The sequence below is a fragment of the Helianthus annuus genome, chromosome 16 (genome assembly GCF_002127325.2).
Source record: "Helianthus annuus cultivar XRQ/B chromosome 16, HanXRQr2.0-SUNRISE, whole genome shotgun sequence".
Classification (NCBI taxonomy): domain Eukaryota; kingdom Viridiplantae; phylum Streptophyta; class Magnoliopsida; order Asterales; family Asteraceae; genus Helianthus; species Helianthus annuus.
In genome coordinates, this window is record NC_035448.2 from 185,399,157 (window position 1) to 185,417,564 (window position 18,408).

General features: G+C 39.7%; 1 protein-coding gene across 1 annotated transcript; it reads left to right on the plus strand.

Annotated features, from left to right (window-relative positions):
- The first annotated feature begins 12,435 nt into the window (after positions 1 to 12,435).
- LOC110918579 lies at positions 12,436 to 17,661 on the plus strand. Its single transcript, XM_022162876.2, has 10 exons — positions 12,436 to 12,556; positions 12,668 to 12,752; positions 12,824 to 12,936; positions 13,213 to 13,294; positions 13,372 to 13,468; positions 13,549 to 13,714; positions 13,791 to 14,149; positions 14,236 to 14,443; positions 16,581 to 16,635; positions 17,096 to 17,661. Exons 2-7 carry the CDS (start codon positions 12,739 to 12,741, stop codon positions 13,799 to 13,801), a joined length of 483 nt encoding a protein of 160 aa, XP_022018568.1. The 5' UTR covers positions 12,436 to 12,556; positions 12,668 to 12,738; the 3' UTR covers positions 13,802 to 14,149; positions 14,236 to 14,443; positions 16,581 to 16,635; positions 17,096 to 17,661.
- The last annotated feature ends 747 nt before the right edge of the window (positions 17,662 to 18,408 follow it).

Sequence of the window (18,408 nt, forward strand, 5' to 3'; positions counted from 1 at the left end):
GGATTAAGCTTCATGTTGATCTTTCTCGAGTTTTGGAAGGTTTCTTGTATGTCATTGAGCATTTGGTATTCCGTTTTGCTCTTGATCATCAAATCGTCAACATAAGCTTTAATGTTCTTGCCGATTTGTCCGGCAAACGCTTTGTCAACCAGGCGTGGATAAGTGGTACCTGCATTTCTTAAACCAAAAAGCATTTTTTGATAGTAAGATATACCTTTATCAGTGTGGAATGTGGTTTTTTCTTCATTTTTTTTATTAGGATCTGATGGTAACCCTTTTAGGCGTCAAGAAAACACCTGAATAGGAAGCCTGTGAGCGAGTTATCCTTGAGGTCTATCTTGGGCAGCGAGTAGCAATCCTTTGGGCATGCTTTGTTCAAGTCTTTTAAAATCAATATACATTCTCCAAGACTTGTCGGGTTTTCGAACTATTACGGGATTGGCCACCCATGATTGATACTTAACCTTCTCGAAGGATTCCGGCTAGAACAAGCTTTTCCATCTTTTGTATAATGAGTTTATTATAAGATGGGATCCATATCTCATGTTTCAATAATGCTACGGGGGGTGCCGGTCATATATTCCGGGCACCAAGCAAAGACGTAGTGCAAGAGCAGCCTTTCAAGGTATGAGAGGGTTTCATTGTAAAGGTTAGTGTTTATCCTTATCCCCTGTTGAGGATATTTTGGGTTTATGTTCAACCCTTATTCATCGTCTTCGTCCTTTCTTGAGCTTTCCCCTTCAACCACAAAAGCTTCTTGGGTAGGTTGAAGGGTTGATATCCCTTTTTCAGTGGGAAACTTCATAGTGCCTTGACCAACTAAAACTGCCGTTCCGAACACACCTTGCCCTGGCCTTCCTATGATGATATCATAGTTGGAAGGGATATTGATCACCGCGAAAGTGAGTTGTTCGGTTCGTCCCTTTGTTCTCTCGTTGAACAAACATAATGGGTTATTTGGCCTAAAGGCTTGATAGGTATGTCTGCGATACCTTCGATGGGGGATTCAGGCTGTTGAAGCTTTGAACGCTCATCGTCGCTGAGAGGGTTAAAGCGTTTCAAACTTTTCATCAGCTGAGAGGGTTAAAGCTTTGTTTTCAAGGTCGACCATGTTCACTTCCTACTTTTATTCTTCAACCATTTTGTCCTTGACCCCTTTTACCAAGTGAGCCAGTTCGGAGTTGACGGCTTTTTCGATCCTCTTTTTGGGTTGGAAGCAATTATTGGTATGGTGACCTTTCTATTCGTGAAACTCACAATACTGGCTTGATTATTCCAATCTTTTTTTAGCAAAGGTTAGGGAGGGCGGAAGCTGTGTTTTACCTCTTCGGTTGCCAAGATCTCTTATGTAGCCTTGGTTAAGGCTGTAAAGTTTATGGTTTTTTCTTGGCTTGGAGGGTTCCGGCCTTCAGGCCTTCTGGAACCCGAACCTTTGAACCGTTTGTCATAAGAGCCATACTGGAAGCTCCAGTTAAGAGTCTATTATTTTGTTCTTTGATGTCTACAGCTTATTCTCCTCGAATGTGGGCTTCAGCCCTTTCAAGTGTTTCTTCAAGGGTTTTGGGCAGACATTTATTGAAGTCTCTTGTGAGATATTTGGAATTTATAGCATTCATGAACCCTGCGACCCTAATCTTTTCATCGGTGTAAGTTAAACCTTCCTTCTTCTAACTTTCGATGAAGTCTCTGAGACTTTCATCATCACGTTGTTTGATTTGGAAGATTATCGTGGCGTCCTTAACATACCTATGTTTTTATAGGGAACTTTTGCTAAGGGGCTGTTTGGTAGCCTCTTAATGACCATTCAGATGCTACCTCTTAATGGTTTAAAACCTCTGAATGAATAAGAGGTAACCTCAAGTCTGAATGGTTAAGAGGTAACCTCTGAATGGTAAATCATCACATGTCACATTCTTCTACCTTCTCATTGGTAAAATTCTTAATGGTTCCATTAAGAGGTAGCCTCTTAATGACCATTCAGAGGCTACCAAACAGCCCCTAAGACCGTCAAAGGTCTGAACGCTTCGTCTAGGAAGGTCATTGAACCATATGCGCGAAGACCCTTCAAGGGTTTACCTGAACATGAGACAACATTCGGAGTTGGGTCATTTTTCAATTCTTGCAGTCCCGAAGAAGATTTAGAGGTAGTCATCGTGATGGCATCTTTATCTGGGTTTAAAATTCGTACTCAACAATTTGTTGGGAGAAGCAAGACAAGTTGTTGGGCTTGTAAGGTTTTGAGAGGTATTTTATATCCTTGAAGCTGGGTTACCGTTTGAGGTACCCTGGTGAGTGATTGGCACTTGGTTGATGAAGTTAAGGTTAAAGCCTTGAAGGCTTTCTGTGTCATCATCCAGCTTTCATGTGCTGCAAAGGAAATTGTGCCATCATCTGTGTCATGAGCTAGGGCATAAGGTTAAAGCCTTAAAGGTAGGGCTGCAAACGAACCGAACGAACACGAACAAGACCTTGTTCGTGTTCGTTTATTAAGAAATATATGTGTTCGCGAACCGTTCACGAACACTTATCGAACGAGATTTTATGTTCGTGTTCGTTTGTTAAGGAAATGAACTTGTTCGTGTTCGTTTGTGTTTGTTTGTTAATTTTAGGCAACGAACGTCGACAAACACAAATGAGCACAAACTAATGTTCATGAACATAAATGGAAACAAACGAACACAAACAATCGTTCATGAACAGAAAATATAATACACTGACACTTATTGGATATATAATTTGTTAGAATTTTGAAGTATTTAAATATATATAAAAACTAAAAACACAAATGAACTATCGAACACAAACGAACACGTTACCGAACGTTCACGAACATAAATGAACGAACACGGCCTCTGTTCATGTTTGTTCATTTAACTAAACGAACGAAATTTCTTGTTCGTGTTCGTTTGTTTAATAAATGAACAAACACAAACGAACTTCCCGCCGAACGGTTCACGAACTGTTCGCCGAACGTTTGGTTCGTTTGCAGCCCTACTTAAAGGTTTTCTGATGGTACTCATAAAAGATGCCATTATCTGTGTCATAAGGTTAAAGCCTTAAAGGCTTACTGTATAAGTCATTCCCATGTATGTCCTCATGACCGCACCTCGAGCCAAAGACAGGGTGGCCATGGCTTGTTTTCACGAAGTAGCAATGGGAGGGGGAACACTTGAAGCTGGTGACTGCCATAATTGATCAATAGTGGTTTTATGCCCCATAGGTGCGTCGGTTGTAATGGGTTGGGAGGTAAATAAGGGAAAAACGGTTGGACTTGGCCTCCCAAAACCTTAAAGGCTTGAGTGGTTGGTCTGTCACACTAGGACCAGCTTCAAGGTAAGATGTGGCTGAACGTGAGCTGCTAAAAGGAAGAGATGGACGGCCAGGTTATAATGAGGGTTTAGACTCCTCATAATTTAGTCTTATTCTCACCCTTTTTTCCCTTTCTAAGCTCACACGCTAGTTGAGAAGAAATCTCAGTTGTAAGAAATTTCTAGCTACTCCCTCGGGTGTTAGATCTATGCGTTCCGGTGTATGCATTGCATCGATTTGAGTAGGTGCAACCCCTGACCGAGATTGGGTTGGTGTTTGAAAAGAAGTGAACTCCGGGAACATATCCCGGTGGAGTACTTCCGGGAGTAGAAAGAGATGTAGATTTGACCGGTGAGATCTGACCGGAACTTGGTGTTAAATCGGTGTTGTTAGGTACCTGATTTACTTGACCGAGAGACTCGCTTTCAGACATGATGTAAAGAGAAAATGGAGCGACACAACTGGTCTTTAAGATAAACTTAGCGGCGTAGCCCCACGGTGGGCGCCAACTTGTTGATACAACAAATACAAGACCAAGGCCTGTAGCGATATCTCTGGGTAAAAGGGTTCAGGGGTTAGATTAGCCTAACGCAGGTCGTGGGGTCCCCCCACGTTTGCAAGACGTGGAGAGAGGTTCACTAGTATTGTTTTTATCCTCCTTAGATCTTGAGCTGATTAGAAATCAACCCAGAAAGTGATCGTTGGAGAAGATGAATTATTTAGTGTGTAGAAGAGAAGCAAGCATGAAGCTAGTTCTCAAGAGGGAAAAGGAGAATCAGAGAGTTAGGGTCATATCTGCTGATCCTGGGGTGTTTTGTATGGTGAAATGGCCTGCATTTTATAGGGGAAGATGTTTCTCAAAGGAGAAACCCGTGACTAGTGAATCTGTGCTTGCAGTGAGGGGTTTGCCCATTTTGGGGGTTGAAGGGTTTGGACCTGCGGACAAAAGGGTGTGCTCTCCCACATGGTCTGGTTGCAGCTGGGCAGGAGGTTTCACACGTTAAGTGTTGATGTGATCGGACAATGTGCTTGTCCTTTTTACTGTTCATGACCGTTGGAACATTTCCGAACCTTTTAACCTTTTAAGCTGTTGTGTCTCTAGTCAGTTTATTAAGGTTTGAGCTACCCCCGTCATCAGGGTGTAAACAAGCCCAGAGGCTCGAGAGCTACTCGTGATCGGCTCGGTTAAAAGCTCGAATAAGCCGAGCCTTAACGAGCCTGAGCCCGAGCTCGAGCCTGAAATAGAGCTCGTTTTGTTATCGAGCCCGAGCTCGAGCCTGAAATACAAAGCTTGTTTAGGCTCGCGAGCCTAAACGAGCCCATTCAAAATTTTAATTTTTTTTATATATAATATATTAATAATGATGATAACATTGATGAGCCGAGCTCGAGCCAAGCTTTGGCTCGTTTAAGCGATTTTGAAGTGAGCTCGAGCCAAGCTTTTAGCTCGGTTAAGGTTGTTCTCCAAATAGTTCGAGCCGAGTCGAGCCGAACTCGAGCTTTGGGTTTTACTCGCGAGCCGAGCTCGAGCTCAAAGAAGTAGCCTTGAACCGAGCCGAGCTCGAGCTCGAGCTTCATAAAAACCTAACGAGCCGAGCTCGAGCCTGGTCGAGCTCGGGCTCGGCCCGGCTCGTTTACACCCCTAATTGTAGCTACACCAACTTCATTTACTTAACAAATCTTTTGACTTTTAAAAACATGACATTCGAATTTAGGAGCTATGAATTACCTCATCTATATACCAACTTTAGTTGCCTAACAAAATTTAGACAAAATGACAGTGCACGTCCTTTAGGTTTAACTAAAAGTACAGTGCACGTCCTTAACGTTTAGAAGTTGCACTGCAAATCCTTTAACTTTATTTTAGTTGCATTGCAAGTCCTTTATGGTAAACGGTGTTAATTTTAACCGTTAAATCCCCCATGTGCCTCCCACGTGAGGGGTAGATCTGTCCTTTCCCTTCATTTTCCTCCTTTAAACCCCAGTTACCAAAAACATTCAACATTTCTCTTCATCCCTTTCCTCTGTAATAACCATAACCCCAATACGCATTTCCCCTTCAACAAAAATTGGAACCCTAGCTCAGATAAATCTGACCCACACTTAAATCTGACCGAGTTGCACCAAACCCGAACTCGAATCATAACCGAACCCGTAACGAACTCATTCTTCTGTCGACTAATTTTTAACCCGCACCCGAGACCAAAATAACCACCACCTCAGCTGTTGTCGCAGGCATGGCTCCGGCCGTCGAAGCCACCGTCAACATCATCATCATCAATTATCATCATCAGTCATCGGAAAAGAAAGAAAAGAAAAGAATAAAAGCAAGAAATGCAATATTAAAGAGCTCACCAGAAAAAGCTAATCCGAACGACACCAGAGAAGTCTGTTGCCGGAAAATAACTATCGTCGCCGCATCGGAAAAACAGTAGGTAAGAGGGTATACAAAGAGAAGAGGGGGTGTTTGTCGGACCAAAACGGCGTCGGAGGTCACCGATCTGGTGGCCGGATCTGGAAAACGAGAGGGAGAATCGAAGGGGGTGCGGCTGGGTGGTGTTTGGGTGCCGGAAAAACGAGGGAGGAGGAGTTAGGGGTGTTGTGGGTGTTCGTCGCCGGCAAAACGAGGCGCCGGAGCTCGCCGGAGTGCGGCTCCGGTTGCCGGACACGGGAGAGATGACAGAGGGTGAGCGTGTGTGTGCGGGTGTGTGTTTGTGAAAAGTGAAGGAGATTAGGGTTTGTTTCTCTTTTGATAACTAGGGTAGGGAAAGGACAGACCTACCCCTCACGTGGGAGGCATGATGCGGGAATATCAAGTGTCGACTCAATTATGTAATGAAATAAATCCACATTTAGTGTTCATTAAGTTTTGTTTTAATTTATGTCCATTGAGTTGATCATAAAAACTCTATATAAGTTCTCATGTAATTTGTATTGGGGGATAGTTTTTGAGTTTTATAAAATAATTGATTTTTCACTTCAAATTCCATGCCTTTTTGGGTGGAATCTTGGGGGTTGGGGAAGAACACACGGGTATTCTTTGAATCAGCGTGTTTGATCTTTCGTTTTCGTATCACACGCTACATCAGTTGGTATCAGAGCTAAATTCCTGGCTCAAAATGGCTTGTGAGAGGGATTATCGCTTGTACCACACTCTACCATGTTTTGATGAATACGAGGATGAGCAATGGTATTCTTGGGCATGCGACGATGATTCGGGTGGCACCAGTAGCGTGCTCACCATTAGACATGACCACAAAAAAGAGTCGACGATCATGGGAGCCGGTGATGACGAATCAAGTTTCAAAAGTCATAGCGTTAAGGGTGATGGTCCTACTATGGTAACGGGTGGTCCAGTGGCTACAGTTGGAACTCAACCTGTTAGCATTGGGGGCTTGCAAAAAAAATTCATGAGCAAAGCAATGAAGTCGAAGGCATTAAGAAACACAATAGATTTTGGTGCTTCTCAAATTTACTTTTGTACAATTTTAAAAGGTAATTTTCCAACAAATAGTTTTGAGGAAATTATTTTGGATGATGAAAACCATGGTATACAAAATTCTCATGCTGTAAAAATCTGGTACGAGGTTCTATTTGAAAATTTGGTTGATGGCCAGATTGTGGAGGTTGGAGAAGCTATGTCGTCAAAAGATGCCCCTCATATTGATCAAAATGAAGAAAAAATTGTTAAACTTGATGGGTATTTTGTAAAAAAATACAATGAGGTCCATGGTTTACGATTATATGGTTATTTAGTTGGAACTATATTACTTGAGAGGGTCAAGACAATAGTGAACAAGAAATGGTCCTATGCTCCGTTCGACCCAGGTGGTACAGGTTCAGAGTCAAATGAGATAACCCGTGAAGTAGAACTACTTGGGCGGGCCTTGATAATAAGCGAAAAGAATCGGATTGATGTTCCTTTCGATCTCTGGTGGCTTTAGCCTGGGACAAAACTCGAGGTCGAGTTTTTCCAAAGGTGGGGAGAATGATGCGGGAATATCATGTGTCGACTCAATTATGTAATGAAATAAATCCACATTTAGTGTTCATTAAGTTTTGTTTTAATTTATGTCCATTGAGTTGATCATAAAAACTCTATATAAGTTCTCATGTAATTTGTATTGGGGGATAGTTTTTGAGTTTTATAAAATAATTGATTTTTCACTTCAAATTCCGTGCCTTTTTGGGTGGAATCTTGGGGGTTGGGGAAGAACACATGGGTATTCTTTGAATCAACGTGTTTGATCTTTCGTTTCCGTATCACGTGCTACATCAAGGCACATGGGGGATTTAACAGTTAAAATTAACACCGTTTACCGTAAAGGACTTGCAATGCAACGAAAATAAAGTTAAAGGATTTGCAGTGCAACTTTTAAACGTTAAGGACATGCACTGTACTTTTAGTTAAACCTAAAGGACGTGCACTGTCATTTTGTCCAAAATTAAGTTCTAGAAAACAACATATACTAGTGGTGACAATTTCAACCCATTTAATGAAATGGGCTAAACTGGTCTAATGTCATCTAACTTGCACTGAAATATTTTCAATATTTTATATTATTTTATTCAACTTAAATTTTACTAATAACTAATATATAGTTTTTAATCATATGTGACAAAATCAATAGATACTAACCTAAAAGAACTGCTGTTGGTGGGCCCAACCTAAACCGGTCCATTTTACTCACTTTTTTTTAGAGATATTAGATTTAGATAATCCAAATTTTCATCAATTGGCCGATAGCATTCCTAAATTTCGATTTTATCACACCATTCTTAACTTATTGGCCGATAGCACTCCAAAACTAACCAAACACTAACCCAGTTTGCTGACATCATCTGCCACGTCACCAAACTAGTGCCACATTAGCTGCCACATCATCAAAAAAGCCATATCAACCGCCACCTCGGCTGCCACGTCATCAAAAAAACCAACTCATATGCCACATCAGCGGCCACCTCAACTGTCACATCATCAAAAATTCCACGTCAACTGCCATATCAACACATAAGTGCCACATCAGCAAAAAACTAACTGGTTAGTTTGAGAGTGCTATCTACCAATAAGTTGAAAGTTGAGAATGGTGTGGTACAAGTTGAAAGTTGAGAATGCTTTGAGCCAATTGGTAAAAGTTGAGGTTATTTAAATCTGATATCCTTTATTTTTACATGTTACACAACCCACCTTTTTGTCATCTCTATTAGTTAAACCATTTTTTTTAAATATATCACAACTCAGGCTGTACACTATTACGAATAGTTTTTTCATTACTTATTAGGTGTACTCTATTTTATTTGGGATAGGCTAAATGTACTCCTTATTACATTTTATACCCTATTTCCATAAAATCACAATAAAACTTGTCCTATTTACTATCTTTTAAAAAAGTATTCTTTTTGTTACAAACAAATTGAAAAGTGTAAAAAAAATTGAAGACCTTTTTTTTCAAAAAAAAAATGTTTGTTTTTTAAATCTTATTTAAAAAAATATTTTAAATGTTTTTGGAATACTATTTTTAAAGACATTTTCTCAAATAGTATGTTAATTATGTTTTTTAATTGAACGTATTTACAAACTAATAATAACTTTTTTCTTATAAAAATAATAAAAAAAATTTTGAACTTTCTTTCTAAAAGAAGTTTGTATTATGTTTATTCCTCATCTAGTTTGTATTTTAAAGGTCTTACTTTTAGAAGAGGTGGCTAGAGTGTTGGACATCACTAAGGTGACGGGTCCAACATTGGGTCTTGAACTTAATATTAAGAAAACTGAGCTATTTTGGCCTTCTTGTGATGGTAGCAAGTTTCATGAAGGGTTATTTTCTACGGACATCGGGAGACCATTAGTGGGGTTGAAGCTTCTTGGGGGGGGGGGGGTTAGTAGAGGCGCAAACTTTATTAGTTGGCAAAGAAAAGAGCTGATAAGGCGGTAGATTGGATGCATCTTCTACCAAAGTTAGGTGACCCGCAGAGTGAACTACTCTTACTTCGATCCTGTATGGGCATTGCCAAACTTTTCTTTGGCTTTAGGACATGCCAACCTGTACACATGGAAGATGCAGCATTGTTCTTTGACAAAGGTTTGTGTGAGGCGATTGAGGAATTGGTGGTTTGAGGAGGTCCTTTCTTTGGAGATTTCTAGTGGCGACTTGCTTTCTTGCCTATTAGGTTTGGTGGTTTGGGGTTGTATTCGGCTGTAGAGGCTTCATCCTATACTTTTGTGGCCCCGAGGGCCCAACCGTGGGTGCTACAGGACCACATCTTAAGAGACAGTGGCATATGTGGTATGGATTTTGATTATGTTTGTGCTTTGGCTTGTGATACGATTCCAAGCTTTAACTTCAGCGGTTTCACTAATAAGGACACTGCCCCCCTAAAGCCCAACATGCATTGGCGAGTGCTCTTTTTAGTAAAATTGTCCACGACATCGAAGTACAGTTTGACTTGATCGTTAGACAAAGAGCCGTTTTTGAGTGTCTACGAGCACTACATGCACAAATTTTATTCTTGCTATACCTATAGATGGGTTAGGCCAACATATGTCGTCGGTGGAGTACCGTACTATCCTTAAGTATCGCCTCATGATTCCTTTATTCCCAATTGATGTGGTATGCCCTGTTTGTCATAAGGCGTGTTTGGATTCTTTTGGGGAGCATGCAGTTCATTGTAGAGAGCTCCCGGGATTCAAATACCGACATGATTTGGTTAGGGATGTCCTTTTTGACATATTTAAGCGTGCTGATATTTCTGCTAAGAAAGAGGCACCCGCTAATTTCTTAACTGACCCGTTGGAAGGGAGATCTACCCTTTGACCAGCTGACATTCTGGTCTTTGGATGGGTAGGAGGAAAACATGCTTGTGTGGATCTAACAAGGGTTTCCCCGCTTGTGGGCTTAGGGGGTAGTGCTTTCACGGTGGGCCAGACTGCTTTACAGGCTGTTTCGGGTAAAGTGACCAAACACGAGAAAGCATGCCTTGACAACCAGCACGTGTTTATCCCATTTGCTTTTGATACTTTTGGTTTTCTAGTGCCAGAGGCTGTGGACCTACTTAGTCGAGTTCAAAGGGTCATGCATAGTAATGTTATGATCTCGAGATCTATGTACGTAGTTTTTAAAAGACTTAGTTTTGCTATTAAAAAAGGGGTAGCGGCGCAGCTTGGTGCCCGTTTACCAACTATCTCGATGTAAATTCATAACACGATTAGTTTACATGATATGGCATTCAAAATTTTATCTTTTATATTTCTGTTCTACCTCACATAGACCATGAGTATTGGTTCGACAAACAACATGCTTTTTTTCGTCACGTGTCTGTCATATCACCTAGGGTTGGACGGGGTGCCCCCGTTGTGGCTCTCCACCACACGTGGAAACAAATATAACACTGCAGCCACCCCTCTTGATCACGCGTCAAACCACAACGCGTGATCTTTTTAACGCGTTGTCAAATCAATTTGGAGAGAATGTGAGAGAAAATTGTTGGGTGTGGCGAGTGATGGGCATTTCCACTAAAATCCACCACTAGTGATGGAATAAAGCTTGATGACGTGGCAGAACTTGGTTGGATGTTGTGAGTGGTGAGTGATGAACACCCCTACCCTACTAAGCTATTTCATTTGGGAAATAGTGTAGTGGTTTAATTAGCTCTTCAATGATTAGTTATTAATTGCTTAGTGAATAATTTTTATATTTTTTATTTATAATTTTCCCTATATTAATTTATAAAATGGTGATGTGAGTTATTTTTACGGTAGATTTTTTTTCAACTTATTCAAGCTATGTGTACAACTCATTCAAGCATTTTTTTTACTCTTGCCACGTTACCTACAATGCCACCTTCCTCCTTTGCCACGTTTCCACTGCCTTTACACCTTTCTCTACTTTACATCTTCATCTCTGAAGTTTGTTCTTTTCCATCGCATGCTTTCTTTAGTGTGAATCTTCTAATCTAAACTTTGCGAACTCCATTAAAGGTGAGTTTAGCTTTATACTTGGTTCCTCTTTTTTTTTGTGCTTCATAAATTTTCTTATGCTTTATTCATTTATAACTTCCATTTTTCAAATTACCAACATCTCATAATAATTTGGGTTTTGCTACTTTGCTAGGGTTTCATACATCCCCTGTTTCCGGCAATTCCATAAAGGTATTCATTTCCCCCTTTTTGAAATTACTCATTTGATTCAATCCATCTTCTTGGTGTTGTTAAACCTGCATTGTATGGATCGAAATTGTAGAAAATATGTGTATTAGGAATCATTCATGATATTAGGTTTACGAAATACTTCAATTTCACATCATTAATTCGTATCATTTTAGAGTATGGATCTGCTTGAATTGTACTTATGAGTCATTATGTCAGTTTTTCTACTGTAGCTCTACTTTGGTAATTTGATAGAAACTGAGATATAGGCAAGACCTTCAAATCCATAAAGGTTGTATTTTTAAGGAACATAAAGTGAAAAAGCAACAAGAATACTTAAAAACACAAACCTATTAATTTAAACTTGCATCTTTCACTAAAAATAGGAAACAATATGAAAGAAGGTGAAGTAAAGTAAAGTAAAAATTATGTATATATGTCTCTGGGTGGATGGCATGTGAGAAAAGGATCTGAGCCAGCTCTTTCAGTGAAGCTTGAGATCTCCGACCAAGGGTCGAAAACGTATATACCAAGCCGCCTTGATTGCTATAGAATGAATCAAAATGTCTTTCGTACTGAATTCCTTCAAGGTGTACATGACGCGGTTCAACGTGGTGATACTGAAGGACGTGATATTGGCAAACGAATTGTGTTGCCTTCGTCTTTCATAGGTGGTACCCGGTACATGTATAAACATTACCAAGATGCTTTGGCTATATGCCGAGTGCATGGGAATCCACAATATTTCATTACCTTTACATGTAATGTGAAATGGCCAGAGATTGAAAGATATATGGCAAGGTTTCCATCCTTGAAGGCCCAAGATTGGCCAGACATCATCGCAAGAGTATTCCAACTAAAGGTTAAATCAATCATGATTTTTTTGAAGACCAATAAACCATTTGGTGATGTTGCTGCAGGTAGTCTTCTAATCATTACCTCTTCGCGCAATATTTTTGTAAACGTCATCAAATAAAACCTGTCTCGTAAGTTATATTGATATAACTTGCTTATCCGACACCAACATACCGGCCCATTACTTTAACCTCGCTAATTACGAGGAAGTCAAAAGTCAATCAGGGTCAACGAAGTTACTCACAGGTACACACACACACACACACACATATATATATATATATATACATATACACATCTAAATTTTAGATACAGACTTGATAATATATGAAGTCTAAAGTATGTGTCAACTTTCAGACTTCATAGGTCGAGTCAAAAAGCACTGGCCAAGTACCACAAGAACAAACAAAAGGCTACCAAAGATTGACATGGAAGATGACAGGTTAAATGACATATAACCTTTATGACATCTTTTCCATAAAGCTAAGTAATAATACTTTTGATTTGAAATAGAGAAAATCCAATTGAGATCACTTTATGGCCAGAAAAACGCAACCTCATCGGGAATGAGACAATACCTGGCGATATTCTGGCAATCACATCAACCTTAGTCACTGACTTCAACGGTTAGTTCTTGAAATAACATTAAATAAACTCACATGATTTTGTGGTTCATTTACTATTACACTATATGGTTACACAAGCTCAAATACTTGAAAGAAGATTCAATTTTTGTGTTAAAAAGAACTTAACACAGCATCCAATTTCATGTCCACAACTGGTACTCCACAATAATTACGGCTTTGACATTGACTAAAACATAAATAAATATGATCAAACCTAAGATGTTATCCTATTAAACTTCTAAAGTACTTATGTTCCAAAAAGTTTATGTGTATGAGGTTCTAAACAGTTGGAATCAACAAATGCAACAACCATTGTTGTCAATCCAACATTCCCAGAGATACAACATCATGTCGACAGGTATTCCATTCTACCAATTGTAGGCATATCAATACCAAGACAAACACTATTTTATCGTCTGTTAATGTTAATTTTAGGCTGAAAGCATCACTAGCAGGAAAGACAATACAACCCTCTGAGAACACAGTGACAGTCCAAGAGCTTAAAAACACACCAGCAAACAAAACTGTCAACGTCTCTCTCCCAACACTTACATCTCTTAAATTCTTAAATACAACCCCCATTCAATCTAACTTCATATAGCTTTTTTACAGGTACCACAGTCCCGCTTCACCTGTTATGCACCGATAAAGAGATCTATGCGTCCCGTAAATGGTACTATGTCCAATGCTCTTTGTGTGCAAAGAAGTTGTACCAAGAAAAAAGTGATTCAATCCACTTTGTATGTGAGGATGATGAAAACCCACAACCGAAGTACATGTAAGACAAATATACAATCCTTAATATTCCTAATAACAAAATATCATGGATTAACATTCAACCCTTGACTTAACAGGTACTGTGTAAACGCATCGATCATTGATGCAACATCGTTCACTGATGTGGTATTCTTCAACGACGTCATGACTGACATGTTGGGTACTACATGCGAAGAGATGATTATCAAGCAAGGATACACGGATCCCAAGATACTTCCAGACCCAATCGTTGAGAAAATTGGTAATCACATGACATTTAACCTGACCGTAAAGGACAAATCAATTGTTGTCAACAAGGCAACTGATGCTACCAATGGAGACACAACACCAACTGATCCTCATACGATCACTACACCACCAAAGGCCCTCATGTTACCCCCTTCAACACCAAACCGCAAGACCACTACGACTAAAAGGGCACTCCAGCATTCACCAGGTAACTTTACATCCAAAACTAACATTAACACTCATCAGGTAGGTATAAGTATAGTTCAAAATAGCTAACACATATAAATTTTACAGACACAGGTTCTGGTGAAAAACAAGCCAAATACTAGAAGCCTAATCTGCTATGCGGCAAGCATCCTTTTTGGGAAGGTCTAACCTTTGTACAACGCTTGCCAATGCAGAAAAAAAGTTACGTTTTGTATGCTATACAAAAAAACCCCAGTTTTAAGGCCAAGTGAAATCCCTTTTGGGTAGCGCTTCTGTGACAACCCTAACTTTCAAGGTCAGTATCTATTCGTCACGTTATCTTGTTTCTCGTATTTCTCTTTCATATGTTCCCATGTCCTCGTGTTCGTATTATAATAGCCGTTTGGGCCGCACCTCAATTTTATGAAACCCGTCAACCCATTACTATATCGATTAGTCAACGATCATAGGCCCAATTCTTATGTCTAATACAAGTTGATAAAACCCATTAGATGGTTATTCAATTTACTATTACTATAGCCGGTCACTTTGACTATTATTATATATGGATTTTTCTTAGCCAAACCTTGCTAATACCCAACTATCGTGGCAGCCCAAATGTGTGGGCATAAGCCCACTTCGGAATATAGAGAACCGACCTCCCCCAAGGATTATATATTATGCATGCCTATTATACGTATTAATTATAATCGCAAAATAAAACAAACCCTACCGCATCATAGGCGACCCGCGACTGAAGAAACCCCCCCCCCCCCCTTCGAGATACCATATATCGGATCGATCTGTTCCTGGTTAGTAATCGTATTTACGTTAAATCATAACTATGTGATCTTATTCAGGAGCGTATTATGATTGTTATGTATGAATATCTGTGGTAAGAACATTAGGGTAATATAAATCAATGATGGGTCCTTGTCTGTTATGATATTCACGATTGCATGAAAGTGATTATATGTGAATCGTTTTCGATATAAAACAATGATATTCACGATTGTCTGTTATGATATAAAACAATGATGGGTTCTTGTGCTAATCGTTTCCGATGATACGGATCGGAAACGAGGTGTATTGATTTATTACAAGGATTGATTAAACGACTAATGATTTAACAAAACTACGGAATTCGAACTGCTAAAAATAATGTGAGCGGCTGTGAAACGTGACGGGGGTTGTGCGTTACGGTTCTCCGCCGCGGTTCGGGTTCCGTCACAAGACTTAACCCGGCGGAACTTCATGTTTCGCCGCAAATATTAACATTCGGTCTTTGTGGTGCTTGCTATTGTAAATTAATAATGATTCGTGTGATAATATGCTTTCTGTGAATCAAAGAAAAACGTTGTTGAATTTGTTAGTCTTGATGAAAGGCTGTTAGTCTTGTGTGAATGTGTTCCTGCTTTGTTGTCATTAATTTGTATGAAGGAAGCCGAGACATGTTTATGTACTGGTGTAGAGGATATTCATTGTGCTAATATCTTAGTTCGAATAAGACTCAAGGTGATCCATGGGGAATATTGATATAACAGTGCACATGTTTTTATGACCATGAGTTGTTAATAATGTCAATAATGAGTTCATAAAGGGCGTTGCATGGTAATATTGATTCGGTTGCTTGATATAGGAATGATGAATGATTCGATCTAGTGTGGTTCATGAACTAGCAATGATTGACACTATTTGATTGGTAATGATAATAACCTAAACTGTTACTTTGGTTCCTAAAAGATATCACGTGGATTGTTCATGATCTAAATTAATGTAAGCATTAATTATGGTTATCAGTTGTGTGGAAGTAACTGACCAAATCACATGGATTGATGGACCATGAATCAAGGTAGAATAATTATATTATTATTTGGGATTGAATGTTTGGCTAGATTATGCAAACTGTTACAATTAATTGGTATGGAATATTCGAAACATTGGGCCGAAGTCCTAATATACAGGGACTTAGTTAACAGTGTTGGAGTATACATGCGTTTGTAGTGGGCCGAGAGACAACACAATGGGCCGCATAGCAGTTGGGCGGGTTTTGTAGTTTGGGGCTCGGTTTGATGATTGGGCTGCAATAAGTTTAGTCCAACACATTGTTAGTATAGGGGCCGGGTAATCTACAAACTGCACACTCCTGGTTGCGTCCGGTCGCACAGTAGACCGCACACCTGGAACGTAGTCGCACACTTGAATGTTTGATGTACTGACTATTAAGTTGTTACATGTATGTGAACTTGCATGCTTACTTGAATGAAAACCGAACTGCTTGATAGGTGCCATTGTGAAATATGAACTTGTGACGTGAGTTTACTTATGGCACGAACACTTGCTGTAACTTGTGTAATGATGTGTGCCTTACTTGTTCGCTACTTGTATAATGTGTAAGAAGAATATGTGAAATATGTGTACACGAAACTGACTGCCATTGGTAATCATGTTAGGACATCTGTGATCAACTGTTAAGCGGTTAACTAAATCTTACCGAGCAAACCAAAGGTGAGTTCATTGCATTTTCTTAAGCATGCGTCCCGGTGGTTTGGGACAACTGGTAAACATTTGGAAGGGAAACATTGGGTAAATAACTTAAACGGTTTTGGTTATTGCCTGGAGGGCAATGGGGGTGATTAGTTGATAGCGCTATTAGGTGGGAAACCTCACACCGGGCCGTAAGGACGGGCGTGAACTAATTATCTGGGTATGGCTATGGTTGTTAGAGGCACACTCCTCGGATACATATGGGCACTCTCCCTAGGGTATCTAACGAAGGCAACATAGCAATCGGTCGTTAAGGGGTACCCACTCCCCGGATACATATGGGCACATTCCCTAGGGTATCTAGCATGAGCAACATTGTATCGCAGTGTTAAATCGTATTAACATACATATGGTAACATAACTTGTTAACAAAACCTTGAACTCACCAGCGTAGTCTGACACACTTGTTGCATGCTTGTAGGTAATTATTGAAGGAACTTGGGAACTTGCCGTCTGATGCCGCTGGAGTGGTTGTGGTCATGATAAACATTCATATCGATTGGGTTTCGACACACTTATACATTTATACTTTTATGCTTCCGCTCAATACTTTGGTTTTGGTTTAACTTTCAAACGATACATTTCTTTCAATTGGGTAATTTATTACATTATGACTTGTGTTTGATATGATTGGTGGCTCTTTGTTGAATCGTTACGCCTCCATTAGGGACACGCCCTAGGTGGTAATTTGGGGGTGTGACATCTTCTACGGTTCAGACCTTTTGTACAACACCTGCCAATGCTAGAAAGAAGTAGTATTGAAGAAACACAACTTAAAGTGCAGGTCCCTTTTGGTCAGAAATTCTTCAAGTTAAACTTTTGTACAACACCTGCCACTACCAGAAGGAAGGCCATACCTGCGACTACAAGAAAGAAGCAACGTTTTGTGTGTCATAGATCACAGTTTGTTTAAATATGCAATGTGATATGTCCATCAATGATAAATATGCCTAAAATATGTAATAAGACGTAGCAGCCTACACTTCTTTGTACTACCTGAACTATGTGTTTAACTTTATCTTCAATGATATAAAATTAGACCTTTAAAAATTCAGCACTAACATACCGCCGCAACGCGCGGGTCGACCAATCTCGTTAATTTATAAATTACACAATAATGTTTAAAACAATATAAAAAACAAATGTTCAATTATACTTGAATAAAAAAGATTATTACAACCGACTGAATTAAAAACAAAACATAAAAACTAGAATACACGGCCTAAATGTGAAGGCAAATTTCTCCAAGCCGCAAGAGGACAGAAGCTTCTGTTATGATGTGTTTCGTACTCGACATGTGCCGCTTGAATCGCTTGATCTTCAGTCATCCCTCTTCGTGGTTGAGGGCGTTGATAAAGAGTCTCTCAAAAACCCCCACAACTTGCTCACACCGCCCTATATCTTCCAAGATGTGATCCAAACTACGATTGTTTGGCAGCCATTTGATGACAAATATGTGTCAAGATCGTGTTCCAAATAGTAGCATTATTTGGATGGTGCCCTAACTCCACAACATGCACCCAACTCGTTGCCAAAGCAATATCCTCTTCCTTGGTCCATCGGTTCACCATAAAATTGGATGAATATATGAAAGAGATAAAACTTTTAGGTAGCGTTTGGTATGAAGGAATAGAAGGTGGAATGGAATAGTTCATTCTAATGGAATGAAAAGAAACATGTTTGGTTATCATGTGGTAATGGAATGGAGCATTCCAAAGGAATGTAACTCCTTCC